Source organism: Perna viridis, chromosome 7, assembly GCF_037379345.1.
Source record: "Perna viridis isolate PV_CMFRI_1.1 ecotype Kerala chromosome 7, ASM3737934v1, whole genome shotgun sequence".
NCBI classification, from domain to species: domain Eukaryota; kingdom Metazoa; phylum Mollusca; class Bivalvia; order Mytilida; family Mytilidae; genus Perna; species Perna viridis.
In genome coordinates, this window is record NC_142451.1 from 8,667,923 (window position 1) to 8,693,542 (window position 25,620).

Genomic DNA, 25,620 nt, shown 5'->3' on the forward strand with positions numbered 1-25,620 from the left:
TGAGAGTAACAAGCACAGACAAGCACACACACAGTCATTTGGTTTGACACTGGGCTATATATACGTAATTTTCCATTTTCTGAAATAGCCCATGTAAAAACAGTGCGCCTCTTTTTTTCTAAAGTGTCCTTGTAAAAGCCATGCTTCATACTAATATAGCAACAGATCGGCAAAGAGAAATGAACAATTTGTTCCCATAGACATTCCAATTGTCTACTGGAACATCTGTCCTGCCAAACACGTTGTTGACCAGGAATTCAAACATTTTAACAACATTAGACGTTTCACAAAATAAGCGTTAGTATTCTGTACATTATACTAGACAATCATATCTTCTACCTCCTGTCTTATAATGATAAAAGCATCGGTGAATAAGATCACGAAGAACCGACTTTAGCTTGTCATATGGAAGTGTGGTATACAAATAATTACATTTTAATTAGAAAAAAAGGACAAGTTTGTATATTTACTATTAAATGGTGAGGCTACTAGAGGATAGACACTCCTGTAGGTCTTAGCTATAGTAGCCTAAGTGTGCTTATTTGACCATATTTGAGAACTTGTTAGTTAATACCGTTTGGGCCGGGTCGATCAACGGTCAGTTTGATCAATTATTGCAGACAGAAGTTTTTTTCTGTAAAAGGGTTACATTGGTCTTACCCCCGGGACACTACACTGATACCCCATACTACATTAGTCTTACCCCCGGGACACTACACTGATACCCCGTACTACATTGGTCTTATCCTCGGGACACTACACTGATACCCCGTACATTCATTTCCTACTTAAATCGACTAAATCAAGAACAATGTAATTCTATGTCAGTGATATGATTTTCTCATCACAGAAGTGCAACAATTAACCGAATAAAAACTATACTAGGAAGAAGGAAGCAGTCAACCATTTAAATCTTAATGGGGGTCTAGGATTTAATTTGAATTAAAAAGGCGGGACACACCAAATACATACAGTGAAAAAGTAATCAGGACGGTGCAGGCTCTGAAAAAAAAATCGCAGGATGCAGATGCAGACTGTATAATTTATGGCTGTTTTTTTAAGGGCGTTCAAGCGCGAAAAAAATCCATGATCTTATTTTACTCGAAATAAAAGGACAGGATCGAAATTTTAATCTAGCCCTCCCATATAGATTTCAAAAAATGATCGCTCCCTAATGCGGTCAATAAATGTATCCGATGATAATATTTTTAAGCGAATTTTGTGGGGTTTGATAGGCGTGACTGATATTTTGAAGTGAAAATGATATATTATTGAGGATGGGGTCAGACACATAGTGGTGGGTGGTGGTCGCCGAGGAAGCAACAGAAAATGTGGCAAAAAATTAAATCAATTGTGGAACCGGGGAAGTCCCATCTCATAAAAACATATACATTGCAACTTGGTATTTTACCAGCCGAAATATGCTTTTGAAGCTCAAATTTTATATATCACTGGAAAAAAGACTCCCAAGGGGCCCCCATGAATTATTTCACGTGTCAGACAGCTCTCGCGAGATCAGATTGTGGGTTTGCCTGCAAACAGCAATGACAGCAGCTGAAGCAGTGTTAAATTATATTTACAGGTGATTTATCATATCGATAAGTGAAGTCATATAGAACGGAACTACCTGCATGAATTTCATCACAAAGCTCTAATGAGTAGAAATTTAACCATGATCGTATGGAATGAAGGTAAAATCGAATCTGCTTATTTCCCGCCAAATGTCATTTTCGCGGTCGTATACTAATATGGGACTACAAACATGTACGACATAATTTATTGATTAACACCAACATTATTGCAGTGAAACCTTTTGGTTAAGCACGTAGAGTTGTCTATGCTTTATATTAGAAACTCGTAATCAAATTATTTGAACTGTTTGCATCGAAACTCACGCTAAGGGAGATAATTCAATTCAATGTCAGTTTCCCCATCTAGTCGTTTTAAGCACAGTAAATTGTTGTCTCGCTACAGAAAAAAAAACAAGACCCTAGAAAATGACTTTCCATTATGTCTTAGGTAAGCTCACGTATAATCTCCAATCTTTAATTGCCTTTAACTTATTTATTTTTTCGATGCAGCATATTTTAACACTTAAAAGTCTTGACTTGAGATTTTTGCTTGCCGTTACTGGCATTTTGTAAAGTGACTACTTCTTGTAATTTATATCTTGTATGTACACAACACTGTAGGTTTTTTATAAACTGCTTAGTGATTACATTAAAACTGAAAGCCATTGAAGTTCAAATTTTCTCAGAGTTGTTTCACTGCAGGGGCAGATCAAGGATTTTATGATGGGGAGGTGTAACTACGAGAATCAGTTTAAAAGGAAATAAGGTAATGACATGTTTAATGAACGAATATGATAAATTGCCATAATTAATACAATATTTAGTAGATAAGTTTTTTGTTTTGTTTTTTTTTTTAAAGGGGGTGGGTGTGTACACCCATAGAACCCTTGCCTGGACCTGCCCCTGCACTGATAGAATTTTAACATGCCACTCCATAGTATTTGTAACTTACTGACAGTACTACATCACATTATGTCAGATTTCAAATTTTATGCCAGTGCTTACTTTAAGGTTCTTGATCAATCGTTGTAACATTCATTAGTAAAGGAGTTTCTCACTGGCAGTTTTTGTAACTATACTCAACGACTTGGAAGGAAATGAAGCAAGTCGAAAAAAGGTATTGGATCTTCAATCTCTTGAAATTGTGATAATGATTTAGACATATTAAATCAGTTCTAAAATTGGGTAAAATTTAATTTCTGGAGTTACTGAAAAGGACGTGACCAAAGTGAAGTACAGGGTGATTAAGGTTTGATGACTACATTTATTTCCACAGTAAGAATGGCAAAAAATGTGGGACACCACAGCGACATGCTGTAGGTTGAACACTGTACTCAGGTTTAGTTGTACTTGCATGTAGATAACAAGGAATGGTAATTATATAGCTTCATATCCTTTAGGAAGACATCAATTAAAAGATTCATTCTGTAGTAACAATTTCAAGAAAAAATATGCTTGTTTCTATTCTATTAATCAAATAGATATGTTAAAAAATTTTGTTCTTCCAGATGTTGCAGCACATTCACCACTGTGGCCAGTGTTGTTGATTTTGTCTAATTCCCAAAACTTACTGTATATTTGACAATGGTGCCATCTCTGTATGGGTTAGCTGTAAAGCAGGTTGGGAAAGTTGTTGGATGCTCTTCTATAGAGTCTTTGCATCTACCATTAGATGAGTCTACACTTAAGTTGGTGAGACACGAAATACAATATACATGTACATGAATGTTGTTGATTCAACATTTTTCAAGTCAGTGAAATGTTATTGACATCACCAAAAAGTACATTTGTATGTGTAGTAACTTAATATAGGAAGTATGAATTGATGTCAGTGAAGTTATTTAACATAATCATTTACTGCTAGTTACGCCAAATAAAAAATTTGTGTTGTTTTCAATCGTCCAACCAACTACAGTTTTTACTGTCGACCCTAACCTTTTTTTTTGCCAAAATGAAAAAAATAAACAACCTTACCCACTTAGGATATTCTGGATTATTTTCATAAATATTCCTCACCACACTCAGTACTTACAACAGTAAACTGCAATGGTTGCATACTTGCTGTTGTGGCCGTGAGACAACTGAAAGCCTGTCCGTGCTTGCTTTCTGTTTGTGATGATTGTCTAGTGATCATTTGTTATAATGCTTTCACTGAGAACTTTGATGTTTCATCTTGCAGGAGTCGGCAACATTTCAAGCTGACCATGTGAATTTTTTTTTTTATAAAAATGAACAATTTTCCTATCTACTGATCCTATTTTAATCAAAGTGGTGACTGGAACCACACATATTTTTTCATTTTGCATTAGATATATACTCAGTCAAGTGTATTTACCTTTTCTTCCTGATATTTTCTGTGTACACGTCTCCACATTTTCTGGTACTAGTTGTTGAAACAAACGTGAAACATGTATATGTATTGTAATATTCATCGCTTAAATGTATTTCCCAATTACAGATTGCATTGGAGGCCTTTCCTAAGGATGCATCACATATGGAGCTTATTAGCCAGCTTGCAATGCCTGTGGATGCACTTACCTATGAGTGGTCAGAAGGGGAAAGTCTCTTCCTGAAAGGATTTGTGTGTAAAATTAGACAAGTTGGTGTGTAAATTAAATGTTCAAATGAAAATGACTTCATTGAAGTTGTTGCTAGGCTTCTTACTACCAAGAAAGTAAGATTGTTTCTGAATAGTTTGGTAATTTTATGATAGATTCTTGATTTTGTTGTTCCATTCTGTCCATGAAAACCACATCAGTGGTTACAATTCCTGGTAGGCCATAAAGCAAGACTCGAGACATTGTTTTCGGGCTTAAAGAGTAAAATCTTTAAATGCTTAAGCAATTATATATCAGAGATGCCCAATTTTTTAAAAGTGCCATTCACTAGGACTCTGACATGATTTCATTCCTATTTAAATATGTATTCCTATAACCATGTCCGTCCTATGATTTGTTGTAAAATTGACTGTTCCTAACAGAAATACTCAAAGCCTTTACAACTTAATTTCAGGACCACTAAAAGCTGAGAGCTATTCCAGAAATTAATGTAGGGGGCACTTTTAATTCGTCCTCACCACATGTACAATTTTAATTATTTTCATTCAATATTATGGCTAACTATCTTGATTAACAAGGCAATGTTTTTCAATGTTTGCACATGCTCAAACACTACCTAGTTCTATAATTAACCCAAGAAAGATTATTCTGGTAGAAATAGAACATAGTAAGTTTGTGCATGTGTTAAAATCAGAAATTAGTCTGACATAATATTGTCCATTGATGTACTTCATTCAGATCAAAGGGGTGTTATTTATGCTTTTAAGCAGAATTCCACGATTTCAAATCCGGATTTTACTGTTACGATTCCTTTTTTTCTTTACTAACTTTCAATTTGCCAATTTCCGCTTTGTTGACCTTGTAAAAACATCCCTGTTAATAGGGGATTCATTCTTGTCGGTCAAAATAAGTAGTCTGATGGTCATTGGAACAAATACATGTATTAAAATCGGTCAGTAGGTCTGCTAAGATAAGCTGCTGGTCTAGTGGTATTTATGTCAGTGTGTTTGCCTAATTTTGGCAGCCCTGATATTCTTCCACATATTGAAAGTGTTTCTTTCTTTACTAAAGAATAAAATATTATTTCAGGTTTTATGGTTTGTGCATCAGTCAAGGGTGAAACTGAAAGAGCAGCTGCTGCTAAAGTAACTTTGACTTTTGAAAAACAACGTATAACATCGATTAAATGTTCCGTATGTATAAAGCGGAAGGTGGTGTGGTGCTGTCATGCAGTAGCTGTGATATTGAAGCGAATAAGAAATCCTGACAAGGTACCTTCAGGCCTAAAAAAAAAATATGTGTTTCTGGTAACACCCTTTTTAAAATTTGGGTAGGTAGGGGTTTTTTTTGGGGGGGGGGGGGGATGCAGATCGTCAATTTGGATAGTCCTAGTGGTCATAAGTGAATCGAGGTTAATCAAAGAATTATGACCAGTAGGTTTTTAGCCTCCAAGTGCTGACATTTTGCAATTCTAATTGCTAATACGGAACTCGCACTGGCGTTTGCCATATCATTCTAACTGTGATAATGGTTCGCCACACCAGAGAGCGATTTAATACATAAAAATGTAAATGAATACGCCATGAAAAAGTTAGGTCAGGGGCACAAACTGGGGTCGGTCAGGTTACCGGAAACACTTGTTTGTTTTTTGAGGCCTCATGTATAGCACTTTTCATATAATAAAAAATATACGTTTTTTTGTTTTTGTTTTCAGGATCTTGAAAGGTTTAGTCACTTTCACATTAGAAAATACAGATAATTTTAAGGGTATATTTATCAAAGCAGTATTTGCATTTGACATATATAACTTAAAAATAGCATACCAGAGATAATATTTGAACAGAATCTCCCCAGCCTTTAAGAATTGTCAGATATAGAAACCTGTTTACACTCTTATACTTAATCAGGGTCCATATAATCTAAACATCCCTGACATTATTTTAAATGTCTTAAAAACTGAAATAAATTCTGTTTTCTGCATGGCTACCTTTTGTAGAAATGCAAAAATACACCCAGCACAGTGTAGATATATATTCATTTATGAACTGCCTTAACATGCACCAGTACTACATGCATTGAACAGAAATAAATATTTTCAATTAAATATTTCCCCAGTGGTGCCGTATGAGATTCTATTTTTAGCACAATTTCAAGTGTGTTACTGGGGTCAAGTCCAAGTTAATGATAAATTGTTGTCATAATTTCATTATGTAGTATTGGTCTATAAGGAGTTCATTGATAGCATAAATGATATTTTCATGATTATAAATATCGCCAGCATGCAACTACAAAATGTAGTGACACCGGTAGTGACAAAGGTACTGTATTTTGGTGTGTATTATGCACTCATTTTTACATAGAAATTATTTCCAGAACATGGGGGTGCGTATTATACATCAATACATAAGAAGTGGCCACGAAATTAAAGATTTTGGTACTTGAAAAGACATTGCATAATGCAAACAAACCGGTAGTGAAATTTTACTGAAAGGAATTTTATCTAATCATCAAATACATCTTTAAGTATTTAATTTTTAGTGATATTTTCTTCAAATCATGTTCAGATGACTTAATGACATGTTTCAGACAAAGGTTGTACAATATTTCCTTCTTATAAAGCATGGTTAGAAATTAATATGAAACAACTAAAAACCAAAAAGTAACTAATTCCTTTTTTGTCAAACCCTCCTTATCAAATGCTTTTACAGCTGAAAATGATTATTCTGATACTTATTTTGATTGTTTCTCACAACTTTCTTAAAAGTATGTTTTTAAATGAAAAATTGTGAAATTTGAGTTACAACCAAAACCAGAAATGTCCGATTTTCCCAACTTTCAATTTTGTTTTATAAGCCATTTCATACATCCTGTGTCAATTTTATCATGCTTCAAAATTAAAATTATCCAACTTGTGTAGCTATTGATGTTAACATGATGTTTTAATCTGCATAGAAGTTTCTTTCCTTCACATTTTCATAGGAAATACCGCATCAAGGTAAATAAATTGACCAATCAAGTGCAAAATATCAATTTTTTGTCTTACAAAATTTTACTGCAACCAAAGTCTAAAAAACATTTTTTCACACATTTAGACCTTCAAAATTGCACTGTGCACAAGACATAAATGCGCACTATACACACCAAAATACGGTACCCACAAATAGTTTTTTTTTTTTTTTTTTTTTTTTTTTTCACAAATAGTTTTTTTTTGTTGTTTTTTTTTTTTTTGCCTAAATGGACACTGTACGTTAAATCGTCGTAGGTTAAAGCACTTCACTGATTAGATTCTGACGCAGACCTTGACGAGGACACCCATATAAGGCCAAAAAAAAAAATATGTCTGTTTCGGGTTTCCCGACCAACCCTAATTTTTTCTCCCGGCCCTAATACATTTTTTCTCCAAAATAGACAAAATCGGTAATTTCCAGTATAATACAGATCATTTCTGGTTAAACCGGAAGTATGTTAAAAACCAGGTCACAATAGCGTTTGAATAGGAGACTTATTTATATCATGTAAATCCAAGCGTTAATACAGTGTACTTATATTTTGTTCAAAATTCCTACAAAAAATAAGCCTATTGTAATAAAAGACATGATTAATAGGTGTGTATGTTAAAAATTAAACTTTCTACTTAAAACCAAACACTTTCATGACTTAAACATGATGCTATTTTACAAATATAGGCTCAACTTTAGTCGAGAAAAAATAAAATGAAAAAAAAAATGAAAATGCCGACCGACCTACCCTATTTCGGGAGGAATGTAACCCTAAACAGACATATAGAAAACAAGTGGCGACTTAACAATGTCAAAGCAATCACCAATTATTTTGTGCTGAACAAAAATCTAAACACAGGTGAAGATTCTATGAAAACTTGTCAAAAAATGTTGTTCGTATTAGGAATCCCCCATACACATCATTTTTCCCGATGTTTGTTGTTATTTGTAGGGAGGTCGGTAGTGCGTTTATCGATATTCTTGCGAGAGCAAAATTCTCAATTTTGAGTCAACTTTAACACGTTAGAAAATGGTTAAAAATCCATTGCATGACAATAAAAAATATATGTAATTGAAGATGAGACATTTCTCTTTCTAAATATACAACTTTAATTGTTATTGGAGTTGATGGTCATTTGGTACAAACGTTTGAAGTGACGATACTTTGAGAAAAATGGCCGCCTGAAAAACTATGTGTCAAAGATCATACCTATTTCAAAATTCATTCCGCAAGCTATTACTGGACCGATTTTCTTCATTTATGGCTTAAATTTTTGGAAATATCTTCAATTTTGATAATCCGGTTGTCAGGCTAATTTTTTGGTTACAAAACATATTTTTTACGTAATTTTAAGGAAAAACATGTTGAAAAAAAATAGTTTTTGCGTACCCGGAATGCACTGACAGTCGGATTTCGAAAATTTAATCCTTTCTGCGTCCATCCGTAACCCTGGTTTCAGAAGAAAAACAATAATAGCTTGCGGAATCGATTGGATATTAGGGTGGTCAGGGCGTGGTTTTCACAAAAATTAAAGCGGGACCAGTTATCGTTCTTGCTAACCGGATGTTACTGATCCGCCATAGCTTCTGTTAAGATTTTCGAACACTCGTGGATAAATGCCTTTTACCGACTGTTTTCTGGACGGATTTTTGACTGGTGGTGCAGACAACGATGGACCTAGGCCATGGAGGCCAATCACTTACGGTAAGTACCTAAATTATGTCTAATATAAGCCTAATCGCCCTGTTTCCGTAAGGTCAAATTCTAGAATGACCTTTTATCATCTGCAAGCTTAAATACTATATTCACCTTCTTGGAAGGTCTGATTTTCGTTTGATTCTGTATGAGCTGATTTAAAAAAGGTTACACTCATTTAGCATTAGTTGGAATATGTTTCCATAACTTTTTTATTAAACGATGAACATGTAATGAAGTAAATTCTCCCAACGTTTGATTGCAATCTATTCAAAATCTTTCGGACTTTATCGACTTTCCTATATTATCGGAAGTCTCTGTATTTTACCTTGCTTTTTTTCTATTGGTTGGGAGAATTTGCACATATTGCATTTAATTTTCTTGATAATTCAATTTTAATTTATATGTAGTGCCCAATTTATATGAAACTCACATGTTTAAGCATAAACCTTCTTTATATTTATTTTAACTGTATTATTTATCTAAAATTATCATATGTAGAAAAAAAATCAACCTTAAATTGCTTCTTCAAATGATACACAACTTTTTTTCTGGTTTTCATTTTATCAGTTAATATATATTATGACTTTTATTAGAACAATTATCATGTAGCCCTGCTTGTACTTTACTTGATAAATAGAACTTATTTGATGAGATTTATATATGTGGCAATTGCATATTTTACATATGACCTGCATCTTCTTAAGTTTACTTTATATATTCATATTGTACAATTTTTAACAGCTAACTTACATATTCATTTTTTAGAGGATTGTAGATGCTCTACTTATTTAATATTCATATACATGTACAATTGCTTGGAAAAGGTTTAAAATCCTAGTAATATACATTATTTATCATTAAATTTTAATTAATTATGGTTTAATTTTTTTTTGCCTTTTTAGGATCACATTGATTGACTCATAATACCAATCTTTTGTTGTATGTATATGAAACATACTTGTACTATGTTTTTTCTTCTAATTATTGATTTATTTCAGAAGAAAGTATTAGTAAACAGGCTGCCTAAATATTTATTTTATTTTGTCATATAAAAAGTAAACACTGATGTAAATTTTATTATGATTTAGTTTTATTTTCTGTTTGTTTTTCATCATTTTAGTTTCATTTTGTTGAGTTCTGGAGATGTTTCGAATTTATGGTAAGTTAGTTTTTATACTTTGATTTAGTTTAGTAGCTTTATTTATTTTAATAGTAAAACTTTTGAGTCTTTTAATTATGGTAACAAATAAGCATTTACATTTGAATCATATATTACTTACAAGAACTGTGGATTAGTTTTGTGTTTAGACTCTGCTTTAAAACTGCTTCACAGTACATATTCATTGAATTCCACTACTTGTTTATTTCAGATGGCCTGAGGAGCAAAGTGGGCTATGCTATGAGACGAATATGGGCTGTCTGAGGTAGGACCATATGGGGTACAGTAAGTAGGGTAGTTCCAGACACACTTGAACCTGATAACCTGATTGGTAAGAGAGTTCAACACTTGATAGAGGAACCAGACGGATCACGCAGCGAAATTATTCATATTAAGTTATTTAACATAACATTAATATAACCTTATAAAACAATCTTCTTGTTTTGAAATGAAGATAATTATTCTGGAAAAGGAAGTTTGGTGTTTTTAACTCCTCGCCACATCTTTTGTCAACCGCTTTGTGAGCAACCAACAGCAAATAAAGTTTTACATTTTTTCAGATTGTTAGCAAACCAGATTATGATTTAATAGAAAGTAAACTAACTGTAAGTAAATTGATAAGGTAAATGATGTTAATAGGTGTAATGTCCTTATGTACATAATCTCTTTTGTAGATTTGGCAGACATAGTAGATCCTGGTGAAGAAACCCTTCTGGCCTGAAATGGAAACTTCAAAAAGTTCATTAAACTTAATCAAATGATGATATTTTGTTTATTATCATTTAATGTACATAATAGTACACATGAGGAAACAGCTAGGGCTTCAAAGTTCCATAGTGAAAGGATGCGCATTGGTTCAAGTCAATGTATTCATAAAAATTTTCTCAATTTCTTGGGAAAACAGCATTTGTTTTTGAAATTTTATTCAATTTTAACATAATAATGAGATTATTATTATGTTTAAAGACCCTATTTAAACAAGAAAACATTACAAGACTACATTAGGAATCTTAGAATTGACCAGACCTTGATATAATATTATTTTGCCACTTTTTGCAGCAAAAATGTATGTTTATTTTGATTATCGTCTGGCTTCATTTAAGGTATAGGCCTAACAAATTTTCATCCACATTAAACATTTTATAGCAAAATAAGATGAAAGTATCTTCATGTGATAGCTTAGATTCTAAGCTTTAAAATGGTACCACATAAGTATATGGTAGGTTGATATTTTGATCAATATTAGCATAAATATGCGTTTTTTTTTTTAAATCTGAAATTTTCAAAAATGTTCGATTTACCCCCATTTTTCAACATTTGCTTGTTGATTTTTAAATATAATTCAATTATTTCTTGATAAAAATGTGTTTTTACATATTTAATCACAATAACAATAACTGTCATGTGCTAAAAACTGCTTTTAAATTCAAAATGTCTTTTTCTGTCTGACCTTTCGCCATTTTTTGCACTGAAAATAGCTCTAAAATTTTCCCTAAAATGTAAATTTTCTACCTCAAAAAATTTTTTTGAGCAGAAAAACATGATTTTTCAAGTCAAGCAACTTTATTGCCACACAAAACAAGTGACAGAAAAAATTAAATATTTTTTTTGAATTCTTAGTAAGCAAAAATGTATTTTTTTGTTGAAAAAACGCATATAAAAAAAAGGGGGTCTGCCGCAGCGTTTTTGATTCCAATGAAAAACAAATCAGAGGTTTTTACATAATATTTGTTTATTTATTTCTGTTTAATGGATTACTCTTGAAAGAACAGCAAAGTATCAGAATTCTACTACCTTCCAATTTCCAAATATGAATATCCAAAAATGGCACTTTAATTCATGATGCTGTTGACACATAGCAAAAAAAAACTAAGTCCAAAGTGTTTTTTTGCCGATTTTAAAAAAGTGTAATTTTCTTTGTATCTAAGATACAAGTTTCCTGAATGGCTTAAATCAAAGTATGAAATGGCTTTATTTAAATGATTAAGACACAATGTATGAATTTCTTTAACTGTTTGACTTATGTGGGCCACAGAAGTGCCCAAAATGTGACATTATTGCCTTCGCAAGAAAAATGACCAAAATTTTGAACTTTAAATTGTAATAACTTTTGAACCCCTTGACCGATTTTAAAAATTTTTGCACCAAAAAGTTACATTTGTTGGGCTCTTTCAAACTAATATAAACTTGTACATTTTCTACATACTTCATATTTTGACTGACCTCCCTATTATTTGTGTAGACGAGTGCAGGAAATTTTAGTGTTAAGAACTACTCAACATGTGAAACAGACTTTTACAGAATATGACTTAAGGGACAACCATTTGATTTAGCGGGGAGGGGGAGTTTTGGTAAAAATATTCTAGCAACCCTAAGTTTGAAAAGAACATGTCTGGCTTTTGCTCAGAAGAATATAAAAAATATTGGATCTGAGGTTCAACACTGCTATAGATAATAATAGAAAATAAATACATTGCAATGTTTAAAAAATTCTGTCTGTCTAAAAGTCAACCAAACTAAAACTGCCAGCCTTGTTCTTTTTCAGAAGCAAAGATTTTCTTATCAGACTATGATTTTCAGACCAACATTTCGAAATAAGACACATGTAATTGCACTACATGTCACAGTAATAATTAGGCATTAAACAACAAGGTTTTATTATGAAAATTATTTAATCAGCACTAGGAACTACTACATGTTATGGAATTTCATATAATAAATGTTCAGTTTTGTTCCTATGCCTTTATTTGCATGTGTTAGTGTTCAAATTTTATAACAAGTAAATAAACGCTGAAGAACAAAATATGACACTTATAAAAATTTCATATAAAATGGCATAGTAATAAACAGTCAACGAAGTTTATCAGGATTAATCTAGAAATGGATCTGATTGGAATCGTGGGGAGCTCCTGGATTTGAGACTAAATCAGTTATGATTCATCATATATCTTGATTTCAAATTTATATATTTTAAACAAAATTGAAGCAAATATTGCAGACTTAATCTCATGTTTTCAAGTTAAAATTTTAATATCAAAAAGGCTAACATCCAGGAGCTTCTGTTCGCCCCCTAGACCCTCCACCAAGGGGTGGACCCCTGGGGTCAGCCCCCAGACCCCTTGCCAAATTTATTTGGTACCTCCTACTTTCTGTAAAGTACCTCCTGCCCGAAAAATTAATGAAACTCCTGAGCTCCACTTACAATCTTTCTGTTTTTTTTTTTTCCTCACCTGGCGTTTGGTCATATTAAGAGTAATATTACATAGAATTTAATGAAATTTCATGAAAACCTTGTGTGATATCTGTTTAAGGTTCCAGTCCATGCACCATTAACAGACACCTTACTGACTTTAACCAGGGAACAGCTCCAGAAATTGCTACAGTATGCTATTAACCAAAGCCCAGGAGAGATAATGTGCCAAATATTTGAACACATTGGTAACTAATAGAAAAATATAAAGCAACTGTATCAAACAAATGAACAAGTTCGTAGAATTTTGTACCCCACACATAGTACCATTAGTTTTCTTTGAACTGATCTTTCATGATTGTGAAAGCATAATTTAGAGGAATAATCCTAGAATTCTGTAAAGGTCATCCAAGCAAAATGGTGTTGATGGACAGGGTTCGACACTTACGGTAGTCCAATTGTCCGGTGCCCACTTGATTTTAAAGAGGACCACCCAAGAATCTGTAATAAATAGTCCTTTGTGAAATTGTGTTAGTAATTACTGAACATGTTCGGGGAAAAAGTTTTAATTTCAGCGAAAAAATTATGTCTTTTTGAAAACATCAGCAAATGATTAGTTTCGTACTTTATTCTGGCAGTTCTATGCACTTTTCGCCACTCTGAACTCGTCCCTAATTGAGTTACATTCTGGACATTTTTTTTTTAGATCATCCTCAAGTTTTTAACTTCCATTTATCGTACTTTTAAGGTTGACACGTGTTTGTGGCAACTAAACGCCTCTTGCTTCTTAACATCATTCAAACGCTTTATTCAACAAAAATAATGATATCAAGTCACAATCTATTACCAACACTGATTGTAAACAAAGATGTACAAATTTTTGGGGTTAAACCCCCAACCAGCTAAAAAAACATTGCCATCACTTCGCGTCCGTCACTGTCACTCGTCGTCATCATTAACAATATTTCAAAACTCTTCTCGTCTGAAACTAATTGACCAATTGGAACCAAACTTGGGGTACCCTGCATAGGATTGAAATGGGGATTTTAGATCCGTTGAGAAACATAGCCGCCGTTACTAAAAATAGAACATAGATGTCAGACAGTAGTTTTTCGCATATATCTCCAAAATGGTTAGGTTTAGCCAAATTCTGTTCAGTAAAAGTGTTCAGCATGATGAGATCTATCTGCGGTCATATTTTCATTTTAATCTGTTCAGCCATGTTTGAATTATTGCCCTTTTTCGACGCCGTCACTCGTCGTCGTTAACAATATATTTTTTCGCATATATATCCAAAAGCGTTTGGTTTAGTCAAATTCTTTCAATACTAAAATGATCCTTATTAAGACTACAAAAGTCTTCAGGCATAAAATTTGTCAGACGCTTTCTTATCAGAGTTATTGCCCTTGACAGGGGGAAATGACAGGGTTTTTTTTACAGTTTTCAGCCAATGTCTTGAAAACTATGATAGAATTAGACTTTCATTTACTGAAATGATCCTTATGATAAGTCCTATCAAAGTTTTCTTGAGTCAAAGTTGTTGGACAACTTCTTTGAAAGGCAAAATTCAACCGGGTGAGCGATTCAGGCTCCTGGAATCCTCTTGTTTCATTATCCTGGGGAAAATATCCATTCCAAAAAGCTCATTGTATTATGTATAGCCTCCTAAAGTGCTCAAATGGCAGGATTTTTCATCTAATTTTTTTTTAAAATCTTGTGGGGGGATGCCCCCAACCCCCTCTAGTTAGTTTGGGCAGCATGGCTGCCCACAGGACTACAACATTTAAAACTAACTAGTACTGTGGACTACTAAGGTAAAATAGTATCAAACCCTGAGGATACTAGGCTACATTCAGTGATTGAATGGAACATTAGTAGGCATATTTTTAATTAAATTGTAACCTTGCTGTTTTTGATGCTAAACATGGAGTTAGTCATTTATCAACCAAGGAAGGGACCATATTCCTATATGCTACTCAAATGAAACAGCAGAATTTAATTCATTGAAACTTGCATGCATTCTTTATTAGGTGATGGCATAGTGCACCTCCTATTTTGCATTTCTATCTAATAACAGACCTTTGAGGTTCTATATGGGAGCATCTAGCTCGTAGTGTTTCTTGTTTCCTTTTATACATGATGTAACTTCTTTCTCTGGTACGATTTGTACAAAGATTGAGATTAAAATTAAATTGTGTATTTTATGTTACAGATAGAATAAAGAATCCTAGGTCAGTTATTAGCCGGGCTAAAGGTTACCCTGATCCTACTTTTGGGATTATAAAGGATGAAAAATCAGCAGATGAGCTTACACTAGAAACAATGAGAAAAAACTTTGACAATCAACTCCTGGAAGATATAGAGTATAAATAAAGTTTTTTACTATGTTAATTAAAACTATCAATAAGCGGGGTCTAAGAGTTAACAAAATACATGAAATTGTTTTAATCAACTGAAATTAAACCACTGCAAAGCTAAAAAGGTTTATGGCTTAAAATAGCAGATTGACTGTAGAACAATTCTCCATAGGGTTGTACAGATTTAAATCAAGATTTAGTAAATGGATCATTTATTAAATTTCACCACTACACATCAAAATTAAAATAAGGTTTAGATTGATTTAAGGATTCTGTTTCAAGGTGTTCATATCCATAACTGTATACTTGTACCTCCTATAACGGATGGCATTTTAAACATGGTAAACAGCCATTTTCAGCTCTATATGTTATAATTGGTACATCTCACTTGGTGAAATCTATTAACTAAAATATATTTAACCATCATTAATTAAGCTTTTGCATGGTGTTAACATAAAGTACAGATGTACATCTCCTGTTGTGGATGAATTTTGACTTGCTTGATTTACAAATTATTAACAATTAGAGTTCATTTTATTGCAGGCGAAGATACAATAATTCATTGACAGATCAGTCAAAGTTTTTATCAGCTACAAATTTGTCATACAAAGAAAAGCAGTTGAAGATTGCTATTTCTCTGATGCAAAAGAATGATATTGAAATGGCAGGGAAAGTGTTGATACAAATTTCACATTCCTTGTTTGAAAGTAAGTGTATGTATTTTCCCCTGGCTCTTTTATACTTCCGTGAATCTTAATTATATTAACAAGGTTCTTGCAGCTTTCAAGCTTGTTTTTTTATATTATTATATCCACCAGTGCATTTGTGAATCACAATCCAGAAATCGATACCAGAACCCTTTTTTTACATTTCCAATCAGATTCCTCATGTGACAATTCAAAAACAAGACTAGTAACAGCTAAAAATTTTCTTTCTCAATCACAAACTGATTTATCAGCTGTGGATAAGGCTAGTCATTACCGATGGATGTTCCAATGTATCATTTTTTTTTCGTTATTTGTTGAAATGCAAATGAAATAACACTAACAAGACATGTCTGTAAAAATCGGGATACGATCGTCACAGAGTAGTATCATAGCACCCCTTTCATTATATTCCCGCAAACAAAGATTGGGGGGTATATAGGAGTCGCTTTGTCCCTCTGTCCACTTATCTTGTAAGCACTACTCCTTATAAACAACTCGAGGGATTTTGATTAAATTTTATAGGAAGGTTGGATATCATATGTAGATGTGCATGAAGAAGTAAAATTACTATCTGAGGACTCCAAATGAAGGGTTTAACATGTTAAAATCTTGTAAGAGCAACTCCTCCTAAACCTCTCCAGGAATTTTGATGAAATTTTATAGGAGGGACTGTATCATACGTAGATGTCCATGCTACTGTTGGGAGATAATCCAAATTAAGGAAGTGCAATTCCTCCTATACTGCTCAAGGAATTTTGATGAAATTTAGATGATGGTTGGTATCATATGTAGATGGGCATGAAGGAATATAATTACTGTTGGATGACCCCAAAAGGAGATAATCCAACAAGCATTTATCAATTACCGTAGATGTGTATAATAAGCATATTTTTACATAGAAACCATTTCCAGAGGATGAGGATGCATGTTATGTGCCAATATATAAAATGTGGCTAAGAAATTTTTAAAAAATTACATGAAGAAAGAGGAAAGAGATTGCTTAATGTAAACAACCAAACTGGAAGTGAAATGATACTGAAGCAGTTTATCTAAATCATCAAATACATCTTTTAGTATTGAATTTTGAATGATTTTTTCTTCCAATCATGTAAGCATGTCTTTATAACATGTTTCAGACATAGGTTGTACAATATTTCTTTCTTACATAACACGGGTAGAGATTAAAATGAAACAATTCAAAACTGAAAAGTAACAAGGTATTTTTATGTCGCACCCTCCTTATTGAATGCTTTTGCAGCTGAAAATGATTATTTTGAAACTAGCATTGAGTGTTTCTAACCATTTTCTTCCTTAAAACTATGTTTTAAAACGAAAAATCACGAAATTTGAGTTTTTTTTTTTTTTTTTTTTTTTTTTTTTTTTTTTTTTTAATAAGCCTTTTCATACATCCTGTGTCAATTTTATCATGCTCTTAAATTAAAATTATCCAATTTATGTAGCTACTTAAATGATATTTTAGTGTGAATATAAGCATTTAACCTTCACCAGATCAAGGTAAATAAATTGACTGATCAGGTGCAAAATATCGAGCTTTTGTCTTACAAAGTTATACTGCAATTTTTCTAAAAAAAACTTTCTTCACATGTTATGACCTTCCAACATTGCACTGCACACAATACATGAATGCCTATTATATACACCTAAATATGGCAAGTCCATTTGAAGCCTGTGGTATTCTCTATGTAAGCTTGCTCATAGTATTCTAGTTACGGATGGTTTCCGAAATGCCCAAACTTCCCTAAAAGTCTACCGAGCTTGTCGTGCCTTGATATGACATGAAAAAGCAACTTCTCACTGCCTGCAAAGTAGAAGAAGTGAATTTTAACAAGCAAGAAATACAATGCACTGTTTCCAGAGTTGTGCGCTTCATATTTTCTAATACTATACCCCCCCACTAACAAATTTTGGGGGTGTATAGAAATCACCTTGTCCATCTGTCCGTGCAACTGTCCACATTTCTTCGGATTTTAATGAAATTTTACAGGAAGGTTGGGTTTCATATTTAGCTTGCTCACAGTATTTCCAGTTTTACAGTTGCTATAACAAAAAAAAAAAACTACTGTGGTTACGAAATACATGAAATATCTGTATTTAATGAGTAATATTATTCATCTTTAATTACCTAATTAAAGTTTCCCAGTTTGTTCAAAATGTGGGTAAAAACTTGTACTGACTACCAAATAAGATTAATTACTTCTTAATTGATAGCAAAGGTTCAGGATATAGTGTTTCTGTTTTCAATTACACTGATTGTTTCTGATGGTCTTTTTCTTGTTGTCTACAAAATTAATCATTTTAACTGCTATTTTAAGGTATTGTTAAAGCTTAAGAGCTAGCAAGTTATGTCATCTCTCCACTTCGTTTGTCCTGTCCATCTGTCTGTCCATTACAATTTCATATGCATATTTTTTAACTCACTATTGTACCAAATTTCATGTATCTTACTGGGTAGTTGCTATGGTACTGTAAACACATTTAATTTCACAGTTTCAACAAATGATTGGTGCTATATAGTGCTAAAAATCAGTTTTGTGTCTACTATTTTACTATTAAAACAAAATTTACAGTGTGTTGTGCATATTACCAGGGTTTTTTATATTGAATGTTGTGGGATTAATGCCCCTTATATACCACTGTAACAGACTAAGTGCAACTCCTGAAATTCGATGGATGTATGTAGGTTGTTACTAAGGTCATGGTATTTAGTTGTGCATATTACTTGGAAATTTATGTAGAAGAAATGCTCCTTTGATCAATGAAAGTTCATGAATTATACCACAGAAGCAGACTGCAAGGGCTACTCCTTGGAAACAACTGAATTTCATGCAACTTTAAAGGTATTGAGGATACAATATGAAGTTTTGCATAATTCCTCGAAATTAAGATCCTTTAAATTATTTGTGGGAGTTGTGTCCCTTTCAACTGAAATTTTTCTAAACATACAACTTAACAGCTTCTCTACTTCCTGTTAACTGACCAATTATTTTAGGAGATGCATATTGGAAAATTTCATAACCGTTTTCTCATTGGAGGAAAAGCTTGTATATAAATTTGGTATATTGCTTTTTAATCAAGTAACAATAAAATGTTAATTGATGACTGTTTATATTTTAACAATATTCTAAAGTTAGGGTTGATGAGTGTCATTAGTGGGCATTGTATCAGATTTCTTGTTTGTTTTGCAGCACCTAGGGTAAGTGATTCATGCTTGTCAATGAGGGACGATGTTGAGAGATGGTTCAGTTTGTTTATTTCATCTTTTAGAGGACAAGTTATAGATAAAATGTTGATGGTGGCTAAAGATTTGAACAAGTATGTGGAATATGCATTAAAATTCATAAAATATACTTCTGTATGTCATTTTACCACCTTGTGTAAAGCAAAATCATATAGCATGATTTTCATTATAGTTTATCCATCTACACTTTATATTATCTTCATTTTCAAACTAAAGCACTTTTTAGCTCACCTCGCCGTAGGCCAGGTTAGTTATTGCCATCATTTGGCTTACCTTGTTTCGTCATTAACAATTTTTAGCTCACCTGGACAAAGGCCATGTGAGCTATCAACATCAATTCACGTTCTTTGTTGAGGTCGTCATCGTCCGTTGTTAACAATTTTTCAAAACTCTTCTCCTCTGAAACTGCTTGACCAATTAGAACCAAACTTGGTAATTTATGCTAAGCTTCTTACAGAGAGCTTATCATTGGGTATTTTCTTGTGCTCGTATGGTATGACATCTTTCTCTTTTTTTTTTTCTTTTTTTTTTTTTTTTTAAACATGAATTTTCATTTATTGTTATAGAAAGTGGGGGGATCACAGACTTCTTGGGGTTTTTTTTCTGATTGTTTAAAATTAATTTTTTCAGAAAATCTTGTAGAAGCTTGCCCAATGGAGAAGTTGCTGCTAGACTTAATCATCTTCATCAAGAGCAGACAGCTATGAGAAATATCAAATTGAAGTCTGTAAATGTTCCTGTTGGTTATGGAGCAAGCAGTGAAGCTGCTTTTTATGAACCACTTTGTGCTGCTTTTATGAAAAATTCCTTGACATGGTCAGATCATGTGTGCAGCTACAACCCAACAGAAAGCAGGTATACATGAACTGCAGGACAGTTGGTCATAGTTGACTTGTGTTAAAAGGAAGAAAAAAAATGCATTAAGGTCTTCGAATGCTCTCATATATTAAGATTTCTTTTTACAATTTACCACAGGTAAGCTTTGAAAAATAAGATTGAATAGAAATAAGAAAATAGCATTTTCTATTGACTTTTTATTTAAAAAAATGTTATTACATTTTATTGTAAATGCTATATACATCAGAGTTCAGAAAAAAAACAGCTAATAGCAACTAAATAAGATCTGTGGTAATACTGGTTGAGTTCGCAATTTTTTTACAAGTTACAAAGTTTACAAGTTAATATGTAACATGGTTCAGAGGCATTCATTGTTGCCTATGAAAAGCAATATGGAGGTTATGACCTTGACATAATGTCAAAACTTACACAAGAAAATAGTTGTGACAATTGTACAGTGCTTTTATTGCTATTTATGATATTGTTGTTAGATATAACATGCATGTTACATTATAGACAAATTCAGGCAATAATATTCAACCAAAGTCTTTATGGTCATGTACCTTTAATATACGCTCATGTGATGCAGTTTTTAAGCTTTTGGTTTTGAATGTGTGACTTAGTAAAGAAGGGTAACTCTTTCAAGAATTTTGGCATGATCTTGGATGCTTAGGAAAAGGAGCGGTACAAAATTCAATCAGTTAAATTAATCATTTAAGTGTCAACTCACATCTTGTTTGCCCTAGTAACAAGTATATTATTGAATAAATATCAAGGACTTTATGAGACTTGCTATGTTCAACTTCTAAGAATTTTATTATTTGAATTTATCAATGCATTCCAGAAAAATCTCTGAATAAAACAGTGATGTAGAGAGCTATTAACTGTCATTTGTTTATTTGTTGCTGTATTGTTTTTTTTTACAGTTTAGATCATGCTGAACCTTTAGATGTAATGTTGTTTAGATTTGAGAAATTAATACAGATTACAAGGACCACAGACAATTCACCAGAAAAGAATAAATTAATAGCTAGATTAGGTGCTGTTTTACTAAGAAGATTGTTGAAGCACACTTCAAAGGTTTGTTATTTTAATTAGAGTTCATGAAGTATTGAGGTATAATTTGACACATATACTTTTCACTCACATTTATTTATATTTTTTGGCTGGATTACAAATTGGCTTATAGATCAGTGGAAGTCAGGTAATAAATTTTTGTTACAATTTTCACAGCATCTATTAATCACAGCCACTAGATATTTGTTACACAATTTAAGTAAGGGGTCCCATATTGTTTAATCCGATGTCAGGTCTGTTACTCTTCTACATCCTGTTTAGGACAAACCCGGCCATTCCTGTTTTTGATCCCCATGTGTTTTTTTGTTCTTTTTTTTGGGGGGGGTGGGGTAGAAATACTGAGGACTGTATAGGTCACACTTTGTGAATGCCACTCTTCAGAAACTGCTTAACAGATTTTGTTCAAATAATGTATCATTGTTGGTCACGAAATAAAGTTGGTCTTTTTATGGTGCCACCATTTCAATTCTACAAAATTTAGTGTAGTTATGTTACTATTGCCCTTCAATTATTTATTTTCCTTGTCATGATGGTATTTTTACTTGTCCTGGGCAATAGGACAACCTTGAACTTCATACCCTCGTTATTTTAGCAGAGTTAAAAAGGGGGATAGTAATGGTCTAATTTTTTTTTTAGAGAGATTAGATGCTTATGATATTGGCTTTTTCACTAACTGTTCGTTGCTTAAAATTAATGTTGGAAAATTGAAATTGTTTCATAATTATTGAAAAACATTTATTAGGGTCCCACCAGAAAAAGTGGTGGTCACCTTATAGTGATCAGTCTGTCTGTCTGTCCCTCCTTTACAACACTTGTTCGGGCTGTAACTTTTTTGTCTTTCGATTTGGGATTTTGATATTTCGCATGTGGGTAGATCACCTAAAGATGATGTGTTACGTTCCATGGTGACATTTGAACTTCGGCCTCAAGATCAAATTCCTGTTTTTCAGTGACAAATTGTGTTCTGGCTAAAACTTTCTTGTCTTTCGATGTAGGCTTTTGATATTTGGCATGTGGGTTGATCACCTAAATCCATTTTGTATATATGGCTTAAACAGCAGGGCATGCGGAGATGGATTCCATTTTAATTATTTTTAGTTATGATTTATAATTCTAGCTTCATATATTAGATGTTGCGTTACAATTAAATTTTTGTAAAAACTGTAGAAAAGAACTTTTTTGAAATACAGATGATGGAACTTGGAATGATGTAAAAAAAATGATGATACAAGGAACTGAAAGTCTTGACATAAATATTTGAAATTTAGGTATATTTTGTTGTAATTCCTATACATGTATGATCTCTTATAAACTAAACAATTTTATTTTATTTAGCTGTCAATCACTTATAACCCAAAAAGGGAAGAAGTGCGGAAGAAAGACTGCCTAGGTATATTTTTAATTGAAATTTCAATCTTTGAATATGAGTAAGCTTCAAAAGATCAGTTTTTAAAACATTACTAAGATACATGCATATGTAGTCTTCAAATTTTTTATGTTCCCAATTGTATTTAAGGAAAAAGGATATTTATACAGTAAGTTACCTAAATTTTTATTCAGGCAGACTTGAGTAATCCATCAGTCTAATATTTTTTTCCATGAAAACTTGCAACAAAAAATACTACTGAAATGTGTATTTTTCAGATGTTTGTTTCCACATCATTAAAGTGTCATGTTGTTAATTTGATATCACACTTAGACTTAAACCAAAGATAAAGTATGATCAGTTGTAGATATTTTCTGTCTGTATCTGTTGTATTTAAGTTCTCCACACTCCTGATGTATTGCCTGTAGACATAGATGGAATTCCTAGTGAATTACTGGAAGGCAGTCTTCAATCAGACAGGGAGGTAAGAAACTGCTGACAGCTATGTGAGTCAGGGTATAAATTAGTGGTGGTCTGATGTCCATGACCCTTAATTGCAGACAAAGGACCTTCAAAATTTCATTTTTACTTCCACTTGTGAAGTGGGAGTATATAGTGATAGAGGTGTCTGTCCTTCAGTTGGTTACATAGGGGGACTCATCTCTTATCCATTACTCCTCCTACACCATGAATGGAATTTGAAAGAAACTTTCACAGTATTTTTATTTCACATACCATTGTGCACCTCCTATTTCAGATTTGGATCCAGGTTGAAATGTGCATGTTATCAAAAGGGGGAGTGGGGGTATCGAGTAAGTGAGCATTGCTCACAGTTTTTCTAGTTAACTTAGATACTGGACCTTCAACCTTTTTCACTGAGACCTAATTTTCATCAAATGGAGCATTGGTTTCAAACTTGGAAATGTCTTTGACCTTTTACCCTTGAAGGTAAATTTGCTTGTTCATCAAATCAAAAAGGTAGCAACACTGTACTTGATAAATCACTAATTTGACTATCTGTAATTCTACCTGGATCAGTTGTATCTGTAAGTAGTTGTATCTATCATGTGGAACATGACATCTATCAGTACTTAAAACAAGCAAGTTTTAAAGATACATTATGTATTTCTATGTCTAAAAACTTGTTGTTTTTTTTGTACAATTATCACTCATTCACAACATATTTTTATTTTGTAATGTACTGCCTAACATTTTATTTTTATCCCCCCTTTATTATATCCAAGCCAACAAGTGGGTGACATTGGAATTACCGTGTCCATCCGTCTTAAATTAATTGTAATTATCTGGGCTGCAATTGGCTGAAATAAATCAATTTTTTTAATATTTGTAACCAGTGCATGCAAATATTTACAAGTAACAAAACAATACATGCAACTTAATGTTTTATACAAGTTCTATATTGGTTTCAGATGACAAGAAGTCCTAACAGCATTTCCCGACTGGTTCAGACAAATATAGTAGGCCATCTGATGAACCTACTTCATGCTTATAAGTGTCAACAATCAAAAAGTGCCTGTAAAAACCAAATATGTAAAAAGTACAAATTACTCCTTCAACATATGCAAACCTGTACAAGTGGTAGACTCTGTAAAAGTAGGTGTTGCTGTCTTTGTTCAAATGTCTTGTGAGAACTCTTAAAAAAATTATTGATGGACTTCAATATCAATTTTTTTATTATATAATTCTTTCTCCACAGTCTTCATTGTAGATTGACATTTACATTAAAGAGCCAAATATTATGAATATCTTGGTTCATGTCAGTTTTGTTTACTTTTTCGTTAAGTTTTGAATTGGTTGCAGCACCATGAATCTAATTGACATTTTGTGTTGCAGATGTAGACTGTTTTAAGAGCTGTCTATTACTCCATCACTGGAACAATTGTTCTAGTGAAGACTGCCTCTGTAAAACTCTGCTTAAACACCAATTCCATGGTCAGCCATTGGAGAAATGCCACCCAGAATGTAAAGACCAAGGCTGTCTAGTATGCTGCGTGAAAAGAACTGAGTCACTTGCAGAAACAGAAAAAGGCAGGATCTGTGAACATTGGATAAGAGACCTACTTGATGAAAGATGTTCTGAGCATTGTGATTACTGTGGGAGTTCTACAGACAATAAGGAGAACTCATTTAGTTTCTGTCGTTACCCTGACTCCTGTCGTCTATGTAGCCATGTTCTAAGGTTTTACATTTTAGGTAGGCTTCACTGTGTGTGTGTGTGTGTGTGTGTCTGTGTCTGTGTCTGTGTCTGTGTGTGTGTGTGTGTGTGTGTGTGTGTGTGTGTGTGTGTGTTATTTTGTAGGTTTTGTTGTGTGTTTGTAGCTATAACTTCTTATATGACCATCAGTAACTTTCATATTACTATATAGGTCTTTATGAAATTATACCCCTAGGTGTCATCCCACAAAAGGTAGCCTGGGATTGATTTTGGTGCTTTTGACTTGAATCATTGAGGAATTGTTGGGGGGGGGGTAAGTGGCCAGAAACAGATATTTTCATGATTTTTGTTCAATGATTTGAGTTTAAGTGTGTAGATCTGTATGAAATTATATCATAAGGTGCCATACTACAAAAGGAAGACTTGGATTGATTTTGGTGGTATTGACTTGAATTGCTTTGAAATTTGAAAGGGGGCCAAAAACAGGCATTCTCATGATACCAGGACAATAACTTGTGTAAAAGTGTATAGAACTTTTTGAAATTGTACTACAAGGTGTGAAACCGCAGAAGAGTAATGTTAAACCATAAGGGATTAGGAGCCAACAAAGGGACTTTCATGATATCAGGAGAGTAACTTTACCTAAGTGAATGGATCTATTTAAT

The 25,620-nt window shown here is 33.0% G+C and overlaps 1 protein-coding gene and 1 long non-coding RNA gene across 2 annotated transcripts in view; both read left to right on the forward strand.

Moving 5' to 3' along the window:
- Positions 1-758: 758 nt before the first annotated feature.
- LOC148611199 (uncharacterized) overlaps positions 759-25,620 on the forward strand; it is a 47,244-nt gene continuing 22,382 nt past the window's right edge. Inside the window, 15 exon segments of the mRNA XM_088595229.1 lie at positions 759-1,582; positions 2,274-2,337; positions 3,080-3,263; positions 4,030-4,174; positions 5,219-5,400; positions 13,298-13,424; positions 15,389-15,539; positions 16,077-16,240; positions 19,447-19,573; positions 20,130-20,354; positions 21,263-21,416; positions 22,749-22,803; positions 23,178-23,263; positions 24,210-24,393; positions 24,634-24,993. Coding sequence (XP_088451355.1) covers positions 3,156-3,263; positions 4,030-4,174; positions 5,219-5,400; positions 13,298-13,424; positions 15,389-15,539; positions 16,077-16,240; positions 19,447-19,573; positions 20,130-20,354; positions 21,263-21,416; positions 22,749-22,803; positions 23,178-23,263; positions 24,210-24,393; positions 24,634-24,993 — 2,068 coding nt within the window. The 5' untranslated portion in view covers positions 759-1,582; positions 2,274-2,337; positions 3,080-3,155.
- Positions 7,666-12,231, forward strand: LOC148611200 (uncharacterized). The gene is made up of 4 exons (XR_015924083.1): positions 7,666-8,833; positions 9,948-9,986; positions 10,198-10,251; positions 10,661-12,231. It is a non-coding gene; the product is annotated as an uncharacterized LOC148611200 (long non-coding RNA).